The 22354-nt window shown below is 38.5% G+C and overlaps 2 protein-coding genes across 5 annotated transcripts in view; one reads left to right on the forward strand and one right to left on the reverse strand.

The window, feature by feature from the left end:
- Window positions 1-1151: 1151 nt before the first annotated feature.
- On the reverse strand, window positions 1152-19068 carry PLAA (phospholipase A2 activating protein). Of its 2 annotated transcripts, XM_085212664.1 has the most exons (14): window positions 18825-19067; window positions 16705-16898; window positions 14860-14960; window positions 14652-14772; window positions 14208-14375; window positions 12129-12264; window positions 11468-11637; window positions 10323-10480; window positions 9220-9439; window positions 7257-7325; window positions 5751-5822; window positions 4420-4515; window positions 3253-3417; window positions 1152-1877 (listed from the first exon to the last, which is right to left on the reverse strand). In XM_085212664.1, exons 1-14 carry the CDS (start codon window positions 18971-18973, stop codon window positions 1312-1314), a joined length of 2385 nt encoding a protein of 794 aa, XP_085068790.1. In that variant the 5' UTR covers window positions 18974-19067; the 3' UTR covers window positions 1152-1311. The 2 variants fall into 2 exon arrangements, with proteins under 2 accessions (XP_085068790.1, XP_085068791.1); XM_085212665.1 differs by lacking the exon at window positions 5751-5822 and having other exon boundaries at window positions 18825-19068.
- Window positions 19069-19081: 13 nt separating this feature from the next.
- The window catches only part of IFT74 (intraflagellar transport 74), a 32626-nt gene continuing 29353 nt past the window's right edge, over window positions 19082-22354 (forward strand). The window contains exons 1-4 of one of the 3 annotated variants that reach the window (XM_085212667.1): window positions 19082-19193; window positions 19498-19638; window positions 21042-21177; window positions 21702-21750. In XM_085212667.1, coding sequence (XP_085068793.1) covers window positions 19522-19638; window positions 21042-21177; window positions 21702-21750 — 302 coding nt within the window. In that variant the 5' untranslated portion in view covers window positions 19082-19193; window positions 19498-19521. The other 2 variants (XM_085212666.1, XM_085212668.1) reach the window with 2 other exon arrangements.

Here is a 22354-nt window from a genome sequence, read left to right on the forward strand (position 1 = left end):
TTGACCTTTTTTTAACAATTTCCATTCTGGTAATATAATTACTTATTTTAAATAAGTAATGTGCTGAACTTTGGCCATCCTAGCTCTAAACAACAATGGCACATCTGTGGGAGTTCTGCAGTTTTTCATTCCCCAGCAGGCACAGGGTAACAGAACTATCACTAGGATCTATGAAGATGATTGGGGCCTGACAAATCTCCTGTATGAGGAAAGGCAGAGACCTGGCTCTCTTCACCCTTGAGGAGATAAGACTGAGGAAAGATCTTACCAATGCTTACAAATATCTAAAGGGCAGATGTGTAAGAGTTTTGAGGCCAGGCTCTTTTCATAGGTGAGCGATAGATTAAGGGGCAACAAGAAAACATTGGAAAGCAGGATGTTCCACACAAACATAAGGAGGAACTTATAAATTCCCCTTTTCAAAGACACCACAATGATTTTTATGAAACCACTTCATAAAGTTTGACTTAACTAGTTTCTGCTATTGCCTGTCACATTATTTGCATTTAAGTTTCTCCCCCATTCTCTTCAAACAGTCTCATTTTCTTTTTTATCATCTAATGCATTCTAACATATTTCAAAGAAAGAGTTTTTATATAAATCAGTACAAGAAAAGTTAAAGTAACCTAAGAAGTTTGTTTAAGCAATTTTGCAAACTGAAAAATATTTACTACTGAAACACTGTCTATATAGCAGTTCAAGATTCCACTCCTCAAAAAGTCACTTAATTCAAGATTAAACAAACAAACAAACAATAGGAAAAGATAGAAGATACCAAAGTTTTAAAAGAAATGGAAAAAAGATGCTGGAAATCATATAAATGTCACTTCCTTACTATCATATTTGACCAGTTAGTATAGCCAATGTTAATTTGTAAGTTGGTAAAAAGCACTATTCAACAGACCCTGTATCATCAGGACCCTTTCTCTGCTGGCAAATAGCATGGTCAAAAACCAGTCATTGCACTGAAATGTGGAAACATGGTTGGGTGGGCAAGGAAGGTGGCATCTCTGGATCACAGCCATCTCTTACATTTCTATCTAGATAATGTTTAGGGAATGAGACTTTTTGACTTGGTGACCTACTTTGATCTAAGCTACTACAGAAGGGCTTTCTGAAACAATTCTGCTTAGTAGACTTTAGAAAAGTAGTCAAGTGAAGAGAGTGAGAAGTTTTATTTGCTCTGAAATTCACAACAAGTCAAGTTTAAGTCATCCACAGTATTTTCTCCATTATATTCTGTCACAAAATATGAATAAAAGCATATGTTCTTCTGTATATGGTGTGTTGCTGAAGTGCTAAGTAAAACAATTACAACAGATTAAGAACAAACCTACAGCATTCCTTTACTTTAGCTGGTTCTGACACAGAGACATACTTCTTTATTTGAGAGTCAACTCCAAGAGACTTAGCTAATTGCACAGCATTTTTATCATCACTGATTAGTGTTCCCAGAGCCACAAGGAGTCTAAAAACAGCTTCAAGATCTTTAACAACTTCCATAACTGTGCTGATAACTGATAAACATTGAGCTTTGCCCTCAATGTTGTTCACTTTATGTAAACATACAGCATAGTTCAATGTCAGTGTTGCAAGTGCAATGTGGACATTCTTATTATTGCCTGATTTCACTTCTATTGCTTGTGTCATTATTTCATCCCTCTGTTCCATCAGGAGCTTCTGGCCTGCTTGGCTGACAAAGCAATTGCAAAGAGCTCTAAGTGCCAACAGCTGGTTTGCTGGCTTTCCTTGAGGGTTCAGAAATTTGAGGAGGAGATGGATAAATTCCATGTGAGCCTCTTCACCACAGAAGTTCTCATTCACAATGGGATGCCTTACAGACAATCTAAGAATGTCAAGGGCTGGGAAGACAATATCTAAGAAACAAGAAAAATATATTTTAGTATTAAATTTGCATTAGGTTTGAACATGCTAGTGAGTTTGCTTCAGTAGCAGACGCTTTTAAATCCCTAACTTTGGGAACACACTAACAATTTAATATAGAAACAAAGCCATTGATGACAAACACATATATATAAAATATATAAATATATAAAATATTAAATATATTATATAAAATATAAAAATATATATTTTTTTATGCTGCTTAAGTTAGAATATAGGCTCCACAGAGTTTCTCAAAGCTTCCCAGTGACTGAATATGCAGATACCATCACCATTTGTCTTCATGCTGTATCTCAGAGTTTAGTATAGATACAGAACTGATAGCAAGAAAAGCAAGGTTGTTTTTAGGCCAACTTCATCTCTCAGACATAGTTTAGAAGAAAAATAAAATACATTCAACTGATTAGCTGGGTATCACTATAAGGAACCTGTATTTACAGTTTGTTCAGTACTTCCCTCTCAACTTCCCTAAATTTCAAATATATTTGGCTCCTAAGGTCTGTTACCAGTATCCTAAGCTTACACCCATATCAAGGAAACTGAACCTGCTTAGCAACTCACTGAGCAGTTTTTTCCCCACAGACATGCAGTATCTGTAAAATTAACACTTGAACTTGATATCAGACTTCTTGTATTGTACAAAGATATTAGCCATACCAACTTCTACTTCTATACTGTAAGCAATTTTCAATAATAAAAAAAAAAGTATTTCTCCTGTTAATAAGCTTTTAAGATTCACTTTAAAAAAGCAGTTCATCTTAAACATTGCATGTTTAGGTATTTGTATATGCAATGCATCCAACTCTTCCAGGATATATGTTCATAAACATGATAGTCTTTCCAGCCAGTCCACCAGTACGGACAATCTAATGACACTGTATCACTCGACTTGCATTCATTCATTCAGAATGTTATTTAACTAATGCAGACTGCATAAGCTAACTTCAGTAACTCCCATCATATTACATAGGAGACGTTTCGTGATATATATATTCACATGTATTTAAATAACTCATTTCCATAATTTTACCTCTCATTTGATAGAACTCTAACTTTGCTTTATTTCCTAACAGGCCTCAGAGCTTCTTGAAGAAGCTGCTGCTAAGAAAACAACCGTGACTGATGTTTGTATTAAATTTCTCTTTTATCTTTGTTGTTGTGCCAGCAACCATCTGACAACTAATTAACAGTTCTGCTGCTCATGCTGCTACTACCCCTGTTATGTTCTCCACTGGGTTCTGTCTGGGTTATAAACTCTTTGGGACAGACTTTGTAACTTCCAGCATTAACAAGAGTTCTGGTGCATAGCGAAGTACTGATGAGACAACAATATAAAAAAATGTCTACCTTCCGGCCAGTTAATCGCTTTCCATAAAGTTTGGATTTGTTGTGCTGTAGGCATTTCTGCAGAGGTATTGCATGTTGCAGACAGTAACTTTTCTAGGATAATCAAATCATCTTCTGTAAGTTTTTGTTCTTCAGCAGCATTGCTATTAAGTTCCTTTAGTTTACCTGTAAGATCAATTGAAGAAGTATAATTTTCAACTTAACAAAACTCTTTACAAAAAACTGGATTTGCACTATTTTACTGAAGAAGTTACAACTGCTGTGATCATTTAAAAACATTACTTCTCACAATTTCAGGTTTCTAATTTTGATCGTCACAACAAATATTACTATCAAGCCTCCTTAGTACTATAGTGCTGATTTAGAATTCAAATTTTAGCCTATGTGCAAGCAAAGATGCAGAAGAAATGAAAAATATTTGAATAAAACATTTTAATCTGGAGATGTTTGGAACAGGTATTGTATTTTCCTACAGTGTGAATACAAACTGGTTTTACAAAATTCATAACTGCATTAAGGGGCTCCACAAGAACATACTGTTAAAAAAAAAAAACTGGACACAAGTAGAGATTCTGTGAAATAGATACATTACAGAACAAGAATATGGATGGGTAAACAGAAAGAAAAAAAACAACAGCAATATTCATCAAAAGTGTGTATTACTACTAAATACACTAAATACTAAATGTATCGTTTTCTGTAACGCAAAGTGTTCTGATTAAACACAGAAGAGACCACTCGACTCTATGAAACTAGAGAATGCCTCCCACGTAGTGCAGATTACACGGTATTAGTGTCTAGTGCTTTTAAACTTTCATAAGCAAAACTGGAAAGGGATTGCATATGACCCACATATCCAGCAGCTAGGAGAAAAAAATCTCAGTGCTCAGATGTACCAGCTTTGTAAACAAAACACTGAACAAAAGCAGACAGCAGGAGAAAGAAAAAACTAGATAATCTGCATTAGATAGGAATTCTTCTCAAGTTTACTCCCCTTCCTAAGCCTCCTAATACATTCACCATTAAAGCAATTACTTTAATTTTAAGAGGTCAAAACTGAGAAAGAGCAGGAAAACAATTGGAAATATTTAGATTTTTGAAGGAAAAAAAAAGTTATTTCTTTTAAACAGATGAAAAAAAAAAAATCCTTGAAATTAAAATACTGACCCAAAATCTGTGTAGGATTGGCCTGGTCGAAGGTGACAGCATCTTTCTTAGGAAAATAAATGTTTTCAGCTTTAGCTGATTGGTAGGCACCCATTCCTACATAAACAAAGAACGAGAAGTTTAACAGTATACCAAAGCATCTGATACAGATTATTACCCTACCAGTAAGACTTTCCCCACTGTTCATCACTCAGATTTTTTCTTTTAATAAAAACCTTAATGCTTAAGCAATAGCTGTCTTTCTTTACACTGTTTTCATGTACATTTTATGTGCAAGGGTTAAAACCTGAAGCAATCCTTCACAAGCTGTTCTTCCCTGTATGACAAATTTGTTAAGTATGAATTTTTATGTGATATCTGAATTACACTGAAACAAAAATACAGTCATAGGAAATGATACTGCAATTAAGGCATGAAAACTCTATGGCTTTAGAATAAAAGTTTCTCCTGCTCATTATTTACATAATAAATAGGCAGAGATCTAGGTCTGCAGATATGACAAAGTTACATCACATACAAGAGTAAACCAACATCACAATATTAATAAAAAACTTTATGATTTTCTAGAATCACAGATTAATTGGTAGATTACATTGTATAACTTCCATTAAAACTGCATATATTTATTTCTTTGTGCAACAGCTACTAGCATACCAAAAATCTTCTCAATAAGCAGATTCCTAATGTATATTATAAAGTTTCCATGCATCTGGCACTACAGCATGGAGGTCACTCCAAAAGGAATGGTTTGTATTCATTTCCATGAAAACTACAACAGATGCAAAAAGCACAAGAACACTGTTTGATAGAGCAAATTCTCAGCAACAAAACACTCTTTTTCAACACAGCCACCACCACTGACTATGCAATTTAGTCACTGATGAACAAGAGTTTGCAGACTGCACTCATACAAGTCTGCATGGAACTGTATCAAAGGAGGGTCAGGTTCTTCACCACAGTGTGGTCAGGCTTCCCAGCACAGTGCTCAAGGCCCCAAGCTGCCAGAGTTCAAGGAGTGTTTGGACAATACTCTCAGACACAGGATTTGAATTTTGGGTGCTCCTGTGCAGAACCAGGAGCTGGATTTGATGATCCCTGTGGGTCCCCTCCAACTCAGGATATTCTACAATTCCTAAGTGTAAAAGAAGGCTTTGTTCCCCTTGTTGTTTTTTAGTTTTTGTTTTTTTTTTTAATAATTTCTGAAATATAAGCAGTTTCGATCTGCTTATAATGCTTAAATATAAAATTGATAACAGTATGAAATCTACGTCAAAACAACAACCAAAGAAAAAGATCAGCAATGCTCTTTACATGGCAGGCCTCACTCTTACCTGTGTATGGATCATGCCCACCCACTGGAGTTACTACATTTGATGCTGAACCAGGAACATAGCGACCAGCACCTGAATGGAGAGGTTAGACTTTTTCATCACCACCGCTGGTAAAGAGGTAGTGTATATGTGCTTTTAATTGGTAGTTTTGAAATATCACTACTAAGGGTATTATTTTGCACTGACAGAATTAGGAAAAAAGTCCTCTAACTCTTCTTGAAACTTACAGATTTTTTCTATATATGTGTGTGTGTGTGTGAGGGTAGTGCTGGTGGCAGTAATGGCACTCACAAGCTAAGTGACTGTTCAGTGAAATTCAGGCAGTTTCTCTGGGACCACTGATGCCAAACCCCTTGGTACAACGTGCTGTGACCATTAAGAGCTCCAGAGAAACTGTTACCCCGGCCTGCTTTCTCCCTCTGCCTGCGGCAGTGATGGCCTCTTCTGAAGGACGGTGGGTTCTGGATGTAGTATCAAGTAGTCAGGTGCCAAAGCTGTGACCCACCAGCAGAGTTCAGGAGACAGTCAAGGTTTTTAGAGAGACGAAAAACTGAGACACAAAAAAAAAAAGAAAAAAGGGGAAGAGGGACAGCTGGAGACCACAGTAGAGAGGGTATGGAGAAGGACTGTCAAGATGGGAAATGCTTTAACTTCAAGCAAGAGCAGGAAGGCTTCTGCTCCACACGGACAAATATTATACCTGGCAGTAATGAGGACAAACACACAAAAGAGGATGCATCAGAGCCAGCTGAGACTGTAGCTAGCATGTGCAAAAATAGAGAAAGGAAAGCAGAAGTGGTGAGAGGTTTCTTCCAGCAGGGCACAAAAACACCTATCTACTGATGTGACCTGTTATCCTGGGAGGTTTGTTGTTTGCTGGGAGTAAGGATACAGGACGTCAGAGGGATTGCCAAAGCTTGCCTGGCCCTCATATTTTAACCCCTGCTATTCTTCCACCTACACATCAGTGATACTGCCAAGAAAGACTTGCAGAGCATTAAGAGTAGTTAGAGAGCTTTGACGGAAGTTCTGTGACTGCTGACCCTTCTCTGAGGATCAAGAATTACTAGGCAGGATGAGATGCCTTTAGAAACAAGCTTATTACAAATGAGAAGGATTTTAAGCTATAAGAGGAGGGATTAGAATCTAAAATTTAGCATATATAGGTATCAATAATATTCACATAATAAGATAAAGAGAGTGAGAAAAAAGAAAAGTCTTCTATGAAAATGCTCGATCCTGAGCTGGCCATGGCTATAAGATTGGCAAAACATAGCATTTAATATCTTACTGATTTGCTGTAGAGGACAGAGTGATGAAGCAGACCAGACAAGCAGAGGGCTTTCTCCTCTGCTAAACAGATCTGGACAGGCTCCACCCAATCAATCTGTCCCCATAGTGCTACCCCAAGTGGAGGAGAGTAAGAGACAGGGTTCAGGAGCCAAACAAACTCTAACCGAACACTGGCAAGACAAATTACAGTAAAGATTATTAATATTATATTACCTGTAAATGGATCTGCTGCAGGAGCTGTATCTGACAGAGATGAAGAGCCTGGAACATAACGCCCAGCACCTAGTGAAACATGCATACCTTGGTGTTAGTAAAGTATCAGTATTTTCAGACAGATGCAACTGAAAAATGAAGGTAAACATCAAATATGTCTTATGGCTTATTGTGGCATTATGACAAATTAGTTCCGCCAGTGCTCAAGAAAATTCTGATTATTTCAGAGTCAGAACTTTTTTTCTATAACATAAGCATTGTACATTTGGACAGAGTCAAGTTAAAAGGTATGAGCATAGGTTTATACAACTGCAGTTCCATGAGATGCATCTGAACCTGATTGATGGCCTCTAAAATCATTTCTAGTTCACTGCAAGAAGAAAAAAAAAAAAAAAGATTTAGCTTAATTATTTTCATGACATTATGTTCCTACCTACAACTTTGTGGAACTATTTGAATAGTGGATTCATTTGTAATGCAACAGAGGATGTAATCAAAGTTCAGCTGTTGATTAATTAACTTTTAAATATGCTTTTTAATAAATTAAAAATAATTTTCATTTTCTTCCTGACAAGGAGTTAGTTACTTATCTTACTCAGTTTCATTTATTTCTCTAGTTAAATTTTTGTATTTTATCCAGTGCCTTAATAGCATCAGGCCACTATTAGCCTAGTTGGATAAAAAGGTTGGATTTTCTTACATTAGAAAAGAAAGATTAGACTGAAAAAAGATACTGCTGGCTTGATTAACATTTTGTCCAAAGATTTGCTCTGACGAAAGCCTCCCAGATTTGATAAGCTTCTTGTCAGGTCTATCTGTGCCATGTCCTCTACCATTTGAGGACACAAAACAAGTGCAATAACTAGGACACTGAAGTCTTGATGAACAGTGAGATGGATTGAAAACTGATTGAAGACATGGGCCCAGAAGGTGACACACATCAGTGGCACAACATCTAGTTGGAAGTTACTAAATGGCAACGGTCCTTACATGTCAAATTATTGGAACTAGTCCTGCTTCACACCTTCGTTAATGATCTGGATGATGTAGCACAGTGTACCCTCAGCAAACCTGCATGAGCAACAAAATGCTAAAAGTAGCTGATATCCAGAGGGTTAGTTGTCTTACCACCTAAGGGGACTTAGCTAAGCAGGAACCTCTTGAAATTCAAGGAGTAGTTCAAAGCATTGCACCTGGTGAGAAACGACTTCAGGCACCAGTACGAGCTAGGGACTACTAAAAAGCAGCTTGCAGAAAAGAACTTCACAGTCCTAATGGACACCAAACTGATTATGAGTCAGCAATATGACTATACTGCAAAGACGACTAATGGCATCCTGGGCTAACTTGGCAAAATTCTGACAGCAGGTGGAGAGGTGAGCCTTCCTCTCCACTCAGCACTGAGGAAGCTGCCCCTGGAGTACAGAACTGGCCAGTTCTGAGATCCCCAATACAAGAGAGATGGACATATCAGAGAATACAATGAAGGGCCACAGGATGCAAAGACAACAAATACGGTGTCTTCCAAGGGATGCCCAGTAACGAAACAAACTGAAACACAGAAAGTTCTGTCTGGACACAACACTTTTTAATTGTGCACGTGACTAAGCAGTTCCCCCGAGAGGCTGTGGAGTCTCCCATCCTAGAAGTATTCAGGAGCCATCTGGATGTGATACTGAGCAAATTGGCTCCCCATGTTAGACCTGGTAATCTCTAGAGATCTCTTCCAGCTTTAACCATTCTGCTACTCTCAAGTCTGCATGTAAAGTGACCTACGCTACCAGGTAAACATAGCAGGCTTACAGCAGCATTATAGAACACAAAATGCTCTAAACCATTCTAAGTTCATACTTATATACTTACAGAAAACATCAGAGCATACTAAGAATATTTAAAAGTACACATCTTTATCCCAGATGCTTAACTTCTTGGTTGTTTACAAGTTTTGTTTTGTTTTTTTTACCTGTAAACGGGTCTGAAAATTCAGTATTTGTATTCAATGGTGCTTGCCCCTTAGTGTTGTCTATAATAAATTTGGCCACCTGATCCAGAAACATTGGATTTAGATCATTCTTTTGCAGGAAGTTATATGCAGTCAGCCAAGGATCATCAGAAATGTTATATGGCAGTTTGTAGGAAGGTCCACTTTCATTTACATCAATAGTAAAAACATAGTCATATTCCTGTATGAATAAAAACAAAAACAAATGAGGCAGTTGTCAGCACATTTTTGCATAAAGACATCAAATATAGACTGATAAAGGTCCAGGCCTAAGCCAAAAAACTTTAAAACTGCAACTTGCAGATTGTATCAACAGTAGTCGCATAGTCTTACATTTGTGGAAGCTTATGTATAACTATATCCTACATTTTCCATAATTCTGTATTTTGAGAAAAACAGGCTAGAATAATATACCTGTACATACACTGTCATTATATATTACAAAATAACTCATAGACAGCTCTGACTAACTGTGAAGGTATAGGGCAGTCAGGCATCTGAAAAAACCATCAGGATGAAAAACACTACTACTACACAAGAATAAAGCCCTACAGTTTTTTAAAGCATACAAGAGAAAGTTCTTCGCTATGCAAAAATTTTTCTGTGTATGCTTCAATAAATGACATGATTACTTTTCAGATTATCCATCTTTACGTTCCAAAGTTATTTTTTTTTTTTAAAAAAAAAAAAAAAAAGGACAGAGAAAACCTGGTACCTAGAATTTCAGATGGACTTGATGTTACACACTGCAAGCTTCTCCCTCTTTGGAAAGGCAGTTATACCTAACTTTTCAGTGTAGTAATAATAAATAGTAGAGATTTTGATTCTTATGTTACTAGCTGGGAGGTGGCCTTCCTACAAAGTAACTTCTATTTGTTTACTGATTTTACAAAATGCATTCCAAAAGTAAAACAGAAACTAACAGTCCTACCTGTAAGTTTTATTAAATCAAAAATGTGCAAAAAGAAAAATAAATAAAACCCTATTTTTTAATCTTTTTTCTCTGATGTGAAATCAAGCGTTTAACTTAAAAAGGAATAAAGCTTATTAAATGTTGTACAAACCTTTCCTTCAAACAAAACCTTTCCAGATGTTTGTTGTGTGCCTCCTGAAGAACCAACAACATCACCAATTTTTATCCATCTTCCTTCACTAACACTCCACTGATATGCTTCAACTTTCCCATTATCTTTAATCAGCCGTGTCTGTCCATCTCTTGTTCCTGCAGGCATGAATATTTAACAGATTAAAGAAATCTAAGAAATTTAAAAATGAAATTTACTTGAAGAAAGAGAAAGTCTAACATCAAATACAAAGATGAAGAAATAGTTCAAGATTTGAAGTCACACCACAGAAAACTAGATAGTAAATGTCACAACAAAAATAGCAGAATACCTGACAATAGCAATTTACAGTTATAGAAATGGTATATGCCACCAGACAGTTGCAAAAGCAGTCCTTAAGTATTTCAAAAGTTCACCATTTTCCCAGGGAGGTCACAATTAAGAAAGGTGATATTCTCTCATGGTCTAAAAAGATAGGAAGCCTTATATGATTCTAAGACTTATACGACTTGTTGGTTAGAATTGACAGCTTAAGTCACTGATTCCTTCAGCTGGGAAAAAGTATTTGCATATTTAAGAGTAATCTTAACTACCAATTTTCCCACTACTTTCCTCAGTAACCTTCCGAGCACTTGGAAAGTGTAAACTCCAGTTGACTGAGAAAAACTGTTTTTCAAGCTGAGAACTAGAATGTAGTATTTTTTATTTTTAACTTGATCTTGGGTAGGTTGGAGGGGAGGGAAATTTAGTAGTCCTTGTGAAAGTTGTTTGGCTGTCTCTTATTTTTGCCATAGCTAGCATGGTAGATCCAGAACATCTTCAATGCACTGCAGCACACTGAAAGCCAGCTTTTTCTGAATTATTTTGCAGAATTTTTTTTTTTTTTTTTTTTTTTACCTTTTTAGCATACAAAAAAAAATACACACAAGCACACGAAAATATTTACAACTACAGTCTTGCCAATAAAAGAATCGGTGCAAGGAAAGCAGAACAAAAAAAAAAAAAAAAAAAAAATCAAGCTGTTTTCTTTAGCAATTCTACTCAAAGTGATTCAAACCTGTATTTTGGAATGGATGGAAAGTTTCAGTATGTCATAGCCACGATCTGGAGGCACCTCTAGCATAACAGAATTGTACATAACTTACCAGGATCCTTAAGGTGTTCTTTTCCAGGAAGATCATCAGCATTAATATCTCCTAAATCACCAGTTTTAGGGTCAATGGATGCTTGGGAAAGCTCATTCTCGAAGGCCTGTATCTCTTCAGCGCTTGCTGTTCTTTCCAAAGACTTTGTAAATACCCTTATGATTCCATCACTGCATGAAAACATTCAAAGAAAAATAGTATGCTAAATATCAAAACTACATACATTCTAATACTGACTTCTACGTCATGATAAACCAACAATAAACCATTATTTCCAGCAATTCTTCCCCCCCCAATCCAACCCCTTTTTTTTTTTTTAATTAATTTGCTCTTATGCTAAAGAAGGTCTACAGGACTTAAAAAAGTTAACTTGAAACTCCATAATACAAGCCAAGGTAGGATATGCCTATCAAATGGGTTGTTCACTCAGTATAGTCTCAGTATTACCACATTCCTAAACAATTTTTTTTATTCTGCATTTTGCATATCAAAAGAATGATCTTTAGGCTGAAACACAGCACACAAATTTAATTTCCACATGCATCTTCACAGCTGTATTTTTAAATATAGTGGGAAATGACAATCAAAGAGATGCACACCATTTCACCTGGGTTTTTTCAGATCTAAATCTGAAAATACACTGAGAATAAGACATGGATACCTTGCACCAACTACAATGTCATCATTGTCTAACACACAGCAGCACCATACAGACTGAGCTGGGAGTCTGATTGTTTGAGTGCATTCCCCTTGCTTCCAGATTCTAAGAGATCTATCTTCTCCAGTAGTTACAAAATCTGAAAAGAAAAAGCATAAAAGCTTTTAAAGCTGATTTTTAGCATACTATGTTAGTAGGTACCTCTCTACAACTTGTTATCTAAGAATTAAAACAGCGAAAGTCACTACATAGTCATCTGGTCAAAAAAAAAAAAAACTGAATAATTTGCAGGCTGAGCAGCCAGATAGGGAAAAAAAAAAAAAAAAACAGTTGTTTGCAACTTAAGATTGCCTTCTCCTTCCAAGAGTTTAAACAAAGAACTTGAAATTATAACTGCTTTGTTTTAGAGTTTCCAGAGTATAACTGTTATAACTATCAGATTTTTGCAAAGTCAGACTGCTATTTCAATAAGCGTGCATAAAGCCTGCTCAAAAACCAAAATCTAACTTCAGGCATGTCCTCTTATGAGGAGTTTTGGTGCAGAAGAGATTTGAGATACACAGCCACTTTATCTGAGGAACAAATGCATAAATACCTCATACAGCAAACAAAGTTCATTGACTGAATTTATTTTTCAGCTGTCTGCAGTAGTTAGTTCTGAACTTCCAAACTTCTCAATCTTAAAACATACATACACTGCATGCATAAAGTCATTGATCTAAACTATTTCCAAGATACTTTGAAATCATAGAATAGCTTGGTTGGTGGAACATCGAGGATCAAGTTCCAAACCCCTTGCTGCAGGGGTGCCAACCATTAGATCAAGTACCAGACCAGATTGCCCAGGACCCCATCCAATCTGGCCCTGAACACCTACAGGAATGGGGTATCCACAACCTCTCTGGGTAAACTGTGCCAGCATCTCATCCTCCTGTCAGTGAAAATCTAAATCTCCCCTCCTTCAGTTTAAAACCATTCCCCCTTGTCCTACCACTAACTACCCATGTAAAAAGTTTGCTTTCCTCCCAATTATAAGCTTTGTTTAAATACTGGCAGGCCTCAATATGGTCTCCTGACAGCTTTCTCTTCTGCAGCTTGAACAAGCACAGCTCTGTTAGCTTGTCTTCATAGGAGACGTGCTCCAGCAATGGGGTCATCTTCATGGCCCTCCTCCGGACCCTCTCCAAAAGCTCAACATCTTTCCTGTGTTGGGAATACCAGACCTGGGTGCAATACTTCAAATGGGGCCACGTAGGTCAGATTACAGCGTGACAATCTCCATCCTGCCCTGCTGGCCACACTTTTTCTGATGCAGCCTAGGATACTGTTGGCCTGAACACTGCTAGCTCTTGTTAATTTTTTTTGTCTACCAGAACACTTAAGTCCTTCTCAGCAAAACTGCTCTCAAGAAATTCTTCTCCCATCTTGTATACATAGCTAGGATTGCCTAGTGCAAAACCTTGCAGTTTGCTTATTTGAATCTCATTAGTTTCACGTGAGTTTATTGAGGTCCCTTCTGGGTGGTACCCGCTCCTTCTGCTATGTCAACTGGAACATTCAGCTTGGTATCATCAGTAAACCTGCTGAGGGTGCACTTCATCCCATCATCTATGTCACTGATATAGAAGTTGAAAAGTACTGGTTCCAAGATGGATCCCTGGGGGACACCACTCACCACCACCCTCTTCCTTGACAAAAAGCCATGGACCACAAAGCCATGACTTTTCTATTAATTCCTTATTCACTGAAATGTATGTAATTTCAAACTGCTAAGCCATGCATACTACTTAAGTACTCCACAGCTATTTGTATTTCAGTATTGCTATTGATGATAATTTTGTGTACCACTTTATCAAAGTTTCCTGCCTATGAACTTTCATCTTATTTGTTATCAGATCAATTCCGCAGAAGACATAGTTTGGAGTTAATGAAAAAAATTACTAATGCAAATCAAAAATGTACAAACAAACAAATTCAATGCTGAGTTCTTAGGTTATGGCAGTTTCACAAAACTACCGAATGCCTACTTTACCATTTCATTTTGGAATAGTGCTGACTAATACTTACAAAAGATAAACTTACCGTTACAGTGAGGGAAGGCAGATACGCTGTATATATAGTTTGTATGTCCATAATATACATGCAGACACTCGCCAGAGATACGCCATCTTCGAACACTAGCATCATTAGAGCACGAAAGGAATTCCATTTCACTGAGAATAGCTAAACCTCTTACACAATCTTCATGTCCTTTGTAGAAGAAAACTTTTTCAATTACCAGCAGTATATTATTTCTATTTAACTCGCATCTAAATCCTAGCAACCAATTTTCATTATAGAAACACTGAAAGAAATTTGAGTCTTTTAAAAGTAATGGGATTTATGGGTATACAATTCAAGAGATTGTTAAAATCCTGCCTAAAAATTGTTCAGTTTACAGAAGTCTTAGTGGTTTCTGATTATATTTTGCCCGTTTTTAATAAAGCATATGACCTTGATTAAATTACCACCTGCAGCAATATTTACCAGTAAAAGTTCTTTCACATCTGCCCGCCTTCCACAGTTTAATAGTTTTGTCAGCTGAACCCGTCAACATTAATCCGTGTTCAGGCAGTATTTTTACTGCCCATACTGCAGCTGTGTGACCCTGAAAAAAAACAACCCCACAACATTGTCAAGTTTGTTAAAGTAAAATTCAGTACCTATTTAATATTCATGCAGAAGAACTTCATACCTGTAATGTCATCATACATCTGTCATTCAACCAGACTTTGGCAGTTGTATCCCAAGATCCACTTAATAGTGTGCCAAATTTCCCAGAAGAAAGGCTGCAAACTGAAATGTATTTTCAGATTAACAACAGCATTTCCTGTATTGTCACCAATCTTATGCCAATAATTTTAAATTATTTAAGGAGATAAATCTGGCATTAGCAGCATAGCTATCACTGAGGGGTTTGGAGAAAAATTAAGCAAAAATGTAGTTGATAGCCACCTAGAAAGGAACTGCTTATGAATCTCTTCATTTTAGATGACAGATGTTCACTCCTATTTGTCATTTATATATCTACATTTTAAGTTTGGTATCTGATCTCAAGTCAGAATATGTTCACCAACAGCACAGATAATTAGTAAAGAAACAGAATTAATGCAAAGATTTAGCTTTAAGATCATAGAAAGAAACAAGATTTCATCAACATTATTAGCTTACATTCTCACAAAACAAGTTTTCATACCAAAAATACTTAGCTCATCTTCTTGGAAGACAAAATACTATCAGCAAGAAATTATACTGACATACGATAAGTTATTTAACAGGAATACAAACTGCAAATGCTCCAGTAATGCACAGCTATAAAACTCAAGAGGCACAGCAGCAATAAGGGCTATTCAAAGCATACAAAAAGAGCCGAGTTAGAATATGTTGTCCATCTGAGAATTAATTAAAGAAGGTAGGGCCTCATGTTTCACACAGCAGTCAAAACTGGACAGTATTCTGCTCAAGTCTATTGTTAGTCATGTCTCAGTTTCTCCCCACTTCTGAAACAGATTTTACAATTAATATGACTTTACATTTAAAAAAAATTATGTTTTGCATTACTATAAAAATTGCTATAAAAAATACTTTCTATAGGGGAATCCAACTTGCTTCATATAACAGCATGTCTTTTTACATACATGAAGGGAATATAACAAACGTTCTTTTATCTACTCATCGAGCCCATATTTCACACTAAATATGTAAGGCATTCCACACCTTCCTACACAATGACATTATTTAATTTCTTTATCATGGAAAGTCAAGACGTTTATAATGCAAATTTATAAGTTTTTGGTGCTGTGTAGTAGTCAAGGTTTTCAAACTGATCCCCAGAATCCTTCGACCCATTAAGAGATCCTGAACATCCAAGATTTGCAATGTTTACTTCTGGAATTCCATAATGAAATAGTACATCAGAACATGAATGCAAACAAACAAAAAACAAGCAAAAAAAAAAAAAAAAACCTTTGCATTCTAACATAAGGATTGCTGAATCTTTCATTTTATGGCTTAAAAAAGGGTATATAATATTGTTTTTATGTCACATGTTGCACTGATTTATCTAAAGATGTGAAATTTCTGCAGTGACATTTTAGAATTCAGCAGATTTTTAAAGCACCAGTAAATATTGCAGCCCCCTTAGGAAATAAAATGAGCACTGCAAGTTTGTTTATCCCAGGAAGCTTCATTGTACTTCCGTGAACTCAGACACCAAAACTAAGCTTAACACAATACACAGAGGATTAAATTAACTTCTTCTTAAAAAAAAAAAAAAAAACAATAAAAATTATACATTCTGCAAATTGCCCTATGATCACAAGCTCAAATATTGATCAACATAAATTTGTAAGTCCTTACATCAAATTGCCTTTGCGTGAATTGAGATTATAGAATGCTGCTTGTAGAGGCCATAATTAAACAGTTCACATAGTAAATATCAAAGAAATCAAAATTGAGTTTTACAACTTCAACTCAATTTCCTAATAAGTCACATTAATTTCTGTGTAACAAACTCAAAAAAAAAAAAAAAAGCACATACCTGTATTCTTATGACCCTTAAGGACGTAAAGAGGAGCTGTGTTGTCAACTGTGAAAATGCAAATATTATGATCATTGCCACCAGTTGCAATCAGCCCACGAGGATAGAGGTCACTTGGAGGTATGATGCACACACAAGATACAAAATTTGAGTGGCCACGCATACAGTGCATTTCAGTAAATCCCCTGTTAAGACTAAACATATATGATAATCAGTCCAGTGTCAAAATAGAATCACAGAATCACAGAATTGTAGGGGTTGGAAGGGACCTCCAGAGATCATCGAGACCAACCCCCCTGCCAAAGCAGGTTCCCTACACCAGGTCGCACAGGTAGGCGTCCAGGCGAGACTTGAATATCTCCAGAGAAGGAGACTCCACAACCTCCCTGGGCAGCCTGTTCCAGTGCTCCGTCACCCTCACCGTGAAGAAGTTCTTACGCACATTCGTGCAAAACTTCCTATGCTGCAGCTTATATCTGTTTCCCCTTGTCCTGTCTCCACGTAGCACTGAAAGCAGAAATAGCACTTACCTGAGGTGCTGAGTTACAACAGGCATTTTATACTCCAGCTCTTGACTTACTAACAACCTTTGCAGTGTGCTTACTATGGATGAAAAACTTTGAGAAAAACTATACTCCAGCATTCCAACCCAGAAAGCAACATTTAAAGCCATCCACATATTTTTTCTTTTAGTTAAAAGCCATTACTCCCTGCCCTACCAATACATTTCCTTCTGAATAGTCACTCTCACCAGCCTTTCTCTTTTAGGTACTGGAAGGAATTTAATAAGAATTTAATCACAATTAGTTGCAGTTTGCCTTTGTGAAGCAATCTCCTGTGTCAAATCTCAATTATGTACCCCAGTATAACCCAAAATAAAAGGCTAGGTGAAGAAAGCTTGCTGACTGAAAAAGAATGCTACTGAGTAAATCACCCCATACCTCCTTCTAGCAACCCTCTGACATCAGGGGTCAGAATGAAAATTTCTTTCCTGCAATAAATTTCTATTTTGCAATTTTGGAATTTCTTCTTGAAATGATAAAGAGACCTAACAAACCACACTTAGTGCAATTAGATGTTCTCCATCTCAACTGCAGGACTACCAACTGAAACACATGTGAGTATTCACACAAATCTGCCAACTACCTCTGCTTCACAGAAAGCCACTGGAAAATAACTTCAGAATATGGTTCAGAACTGAGAGAAGAAGCAGCTGAGCAGGTCCCTCCAGCACCTCTATCATCATCTCACACTGCTTTGCAGGACCTGTTCCCTGAGGAAAATCCCTTGCAGCAACACAGAATCACAATCACAGTAGGGGTTGGAAAGGGACTTCCATAGATTGTCCAGTCCAACCTCGCTGATAAAGCAAGCTCCCTATGGTAGGTTGCCCAGGAAAGTATCCAGATAGATCTTGAATTTATCTCCAGACAAAGCACTTCACAACCTCTCTGGGCAGCTTGTTCCACTGCTCTGTCCTCCTCAAAACTTTTTCCACATATTTGCATAGAACTTGCTATGTTCCAATTTGTGCCTGTTATCCCTTGTCCTGCTGCTTGGCACCTCCAAAAGAACCCGGCCCCACCCTTCAACTCCTGCACTTTAGATATTTACAAACAGGAATGATATCCACCCAAATCTCCAGGCCACGCAGTCGCGGATCTCTCAGCCTTTCCCCATATGGGGAAGGGCTTTTCTCCAGGCCCCAAATCATCCCAGTAGCTCTTTGCTAGACTCCCTCCAGAAGATTCCACCTTCCTTCAAAGGAGCCCAGAACTAGGCACAGCATTCAAGACAGCCTCACAGTGCTGTCTGCACAGGGAGAATAAAAAAAGATCTTCCAAAAACATTCAAAGTACGTTGCTTCGCTGCTAAAACCGAGACGTTTCTAAGATTACTTCTACACTGACAGAGAGAGAGAAGAAAGCAGCTTGAACATCACCCGGATAAAACCTCCCACGATTCGCAAAAGCCACCACCGATGTAACCCTGAAAACGACAACACCAGCAGCCCGCACTGCCGCCTCGCCCCATAGCGATCCTTCAGCCAGCCGTGCGAGCCCGCCGTACCCCCCGGGCCAGCCAACAGCCAGCAGGCCGCGGAACGCCCCAGCACTCACCCGTCTGGCGTCCAGAGCCGAGCAGTCCGGTCCCGAGACACGGACACGAAGCCGCCCTCGGGGAAGAAGCCTTGCGTTATGCCCCGCACGTCTTGTTCGTGGCCCAGCAGGGAGCAGCGAAGCCGGTAGGCGCCGCCGTCACCCGCCATAACGAAAGGTAGGACTGTCCTGACACGGTACCCGTCCCCACCGCCACCGTAACTGCCGGAAGCTGCCTTGCACCGCGCCGGAAGAAATGCCGCCAGACACGCCGGCGGGAGGAGCCGAGACTACAAGTCCAGCAGGCGCCGCGCCGTAGGGAGAGAGCGCGGCAGTCGTGCTGCCGCCGCGATGCGTTCTGGGAGATGTAGTTCCCGCTGAGCAGCAGGGGTTGGTAACGAGGTTTCTGGGCATCGCGATACGGAGCTCCGTAGCTGAGCTGTTGCTGCGATACCGCTGCTGTGGCCTCAGGAGGCATCATGGCTGCGCGGGGCTGAGGGGAGGGGGCTTCACCAGCGTGGGAACAGGTCTGTGGCTACTCGGTCTGTTCTGAGTACAGGCTCTGCTTTATGCCCCGCTTCTAAAAGGGCAGCTGCTTTGGGGGATTCGGAGGAAATGTAAAAAAGATGAATGAACTTTAAGCGAGTTGTTCTGTCGTCGTTGTGAAAGGACTGTTGCTTATCCTTCTTTCCAGGGAGAAGTTCAAAAGAAAACAGGCATGGCGAGCGGCCACAGAACTCCCAAAGGCCGTCCTCCTTCGAGAACAGGAGTAGGGCTGCCAGCAAGGCCATCCTCTGCAGTAAGGGCTCCATCAGCAGCCAGGATAGGAACAGGGGTACGTGAAAGAAAAGAAAAAAAATAATAAACAAAACCAACTCGGGTATCTTTAGATTGTTACTCAGACTTTCATAATTTTTCAGGAGGGATATACAAAAAGCATAATGCTGTAGAATGGTTACAGTAAATGGGGTTGCATCAGGCTGGTGGCTGGTCACTAATGGGAATCCCCAGTCTCCATTTTAGGGTGAGTTCACTTGAATGTCTTCATAAATAGCTTGGATGTAGGACTAGAAGGTGTTTGGAGCAAATTTGCTGGTGATACTGACTTGCAAGGAGCTGTTGACTGTATCAAGGACGGAGAGGCCTTGCAGAGAAATCTAGACAAATAAGGGTATCACCAACTGCATGATGTTTAATAAGAGCAAGTGCCAATTTCTGTACCTGGCAAGGGGCAACTCTGTCTATAAAGACTGTATGTGTATATACATGGATGGAGGGGATGAGGCACTGGAAAGCAGCCCCGCTGAAAAACATTTGGGGGTTCTGATTGTAGTAGGTTGTACACAAGTCAGCACTGTGCCCTGGGAGCCAGGAAGGCCAAACATATCCAGAGACTGCCATTCGGGTGGTGGTGGGAACTGTCCCACTCTACCCTGTACCGGTCTTCAGTGCCTGCACTCACCATGAGCACTGTGTGAAGTTTTGGTGCCACAGTACAAAAAGGACGTGAAAGTTTTAGAAACTGTCCAGAGAGAGACTGCAAAGATGGTGTAGGGTCTAGAGGATTAGAGGTGTGAGGAGAGGCTGTGGCTCCTTGATTTGTTAAACTCAGAGCAGAGGAGGCTGAGGAGAGGCCTCATGGCAGCCTACGGCTTTTTACAGAAAGTTGCTTTCTGGTGCCAGCAACAGGACTTGAGGGAATGGCACAGAGCTGTGTCAGGGGAGGGTCTGTTTGGATATCAGAAGGGTGCCAGGTACTGGAACAGCTTCCCTAGGACAGTGGTCAAGGCACCAAGCTTGTTCAGAGTTCAAGAAGATTCTGGACAGTGCTCACAGACATGCGGTCTGATTTTTAGGTGGTGCTATGTGGAGTCAGGAGTGGGACTTGATGATCATCAGGATATTTTATGATTGTATGATTCTGTGATATTTTCTCAGGAAGAATTGAAAGATTTTCATTCTGACGGAATGAGGTCAGTGAGGTCTTGCATCACGAGTTCATCTGGGAAATCAGGATAGTATCAGTGTCAAGCAAAAAACAACAGTGAATAACTCCTCAAAAGCAATCTCTCACCTTTCTACAGCAGATGTTTGACTGAAGTTCTGTTTAGCTGAAGAGGTATACACACTGAAAGATTCTTAGAGACTACCTCTTAAGTTTGTAATTGCTTTGGTGATTGCATGAAGATAAAAAATTCATAACTCAGAGTTGGGTTTTTTTTGGTTTTGTTTTTCTAGATGCCTCCCAGCACATCAAGACCTGGTTCTCGTGCTGGTTCTTCAACTGCAAGCGGAATCTTGTCACCTCACATTAAAGTGGCAGACCGCCCAGTCACACAGCAGGGATTAAGTGGAATGAAAACTGGAACGAAAGGTATTTTTTTCTGTAGAAAGTAGGTATCAAGGTGTCTGAAAAAGTTTTAGGGAGCATTTAAAGGAAAATATTTCATAGGTGTACACACCTATGAAAAATTGTGAATTGATATGACTACAAGGAGAGAGGGGAAGGAGAGGAAAATTAAAGCACATCCTGTCCTTTGATTTTGGCTTTCAGTGTAGACAAAGGCTTTTTCAGTGCCTGAGCTTGCTTAGGACTTTCGAATCTATTTAAACGTAATTTAAAAGGAACAATAGGATAAATTGTATCTTCTTCCAGGGCTGCAAAGTAATTAAGATTCTGCAACGTACCTTTGTAAATAAAGTGTTTAATATAGCTGAGACAGTATTTTGTATCTACACAACAGTCTAAAAGGAATTTCTGCTTTCATTTGTTTCAGTAAAGTAAAATCTGTTCAAGAGCACTGAGAAGATGATGGTTCTCTGTATGTAAAATCTGCAAATTATTAAATTAGAATGAGTTGTTGTATAGTGAAATGTCATTTTATTCTCCTTTCCCAGGTCCTCAGAGACAGATAATGGATAAAACTTATTATCTTGGACTGCTGAGGTATGTCTTAAACTCAAAGCGCAGAAGGTGTAAAGCTCTGTTCCCTCTTTTCCCATCTACTGTGCTTAGCAGTAGTTTGAGATAACTGGTGTTAACTGATAATAAATTCTGTCCTGTTTGAGATGTGAAAGTCATTTTGCAGATAGTTTGTAGGAGGAGAGGAATATTATGCTTGTGCCCAAGAAGAACATTTCTTTGACATTTTGTTTGTAGGCTAGCTAAGTTCAGTTCTCTCCCACAGCATTCATTACAGAAGCATCAGTGACTTTGAGCTTCCACCTGTGGCATTTAATGGGTCTGATAGCTTCAGTTGTAAGAGATAGAATCTCAAACTAAGTACATTTTAGTGTATGCTTTGAGCTTGTACTTTTAGGTGGCACTGGTAAAAATGCATGCTGCTTTGTCAGCAGATCATATTACAGGATTGCATGATCAGACCTGAAAGATGGCGTTGGCTTTTTTTATATGAATAATATCTATATTCTGTGAAAGGATGCTATGATTTTTTTTTGGTGCATTTCAGAAACATTCATGACTGTTTCAACCAGAACAAAAAAAAATAATGAAAACATTTAATTTCATAGCCAGATTTTCTAATACTTGC

This window comes from Meleagris gallopavo, chromosome Z (assembly GCF_905368555.1).
Source record: "Meleagris gallopavo chromosome Z, MGAL_WU_HG_1.1, whole genome shotgun sequence".
NCBI classification, from domain to species: domain Eukaryota; kingdom Metazoa; phylum Chordata; class Aves; order Galliformes; family Phasianidae; genus Meleagris; species Meleagris gallopavo.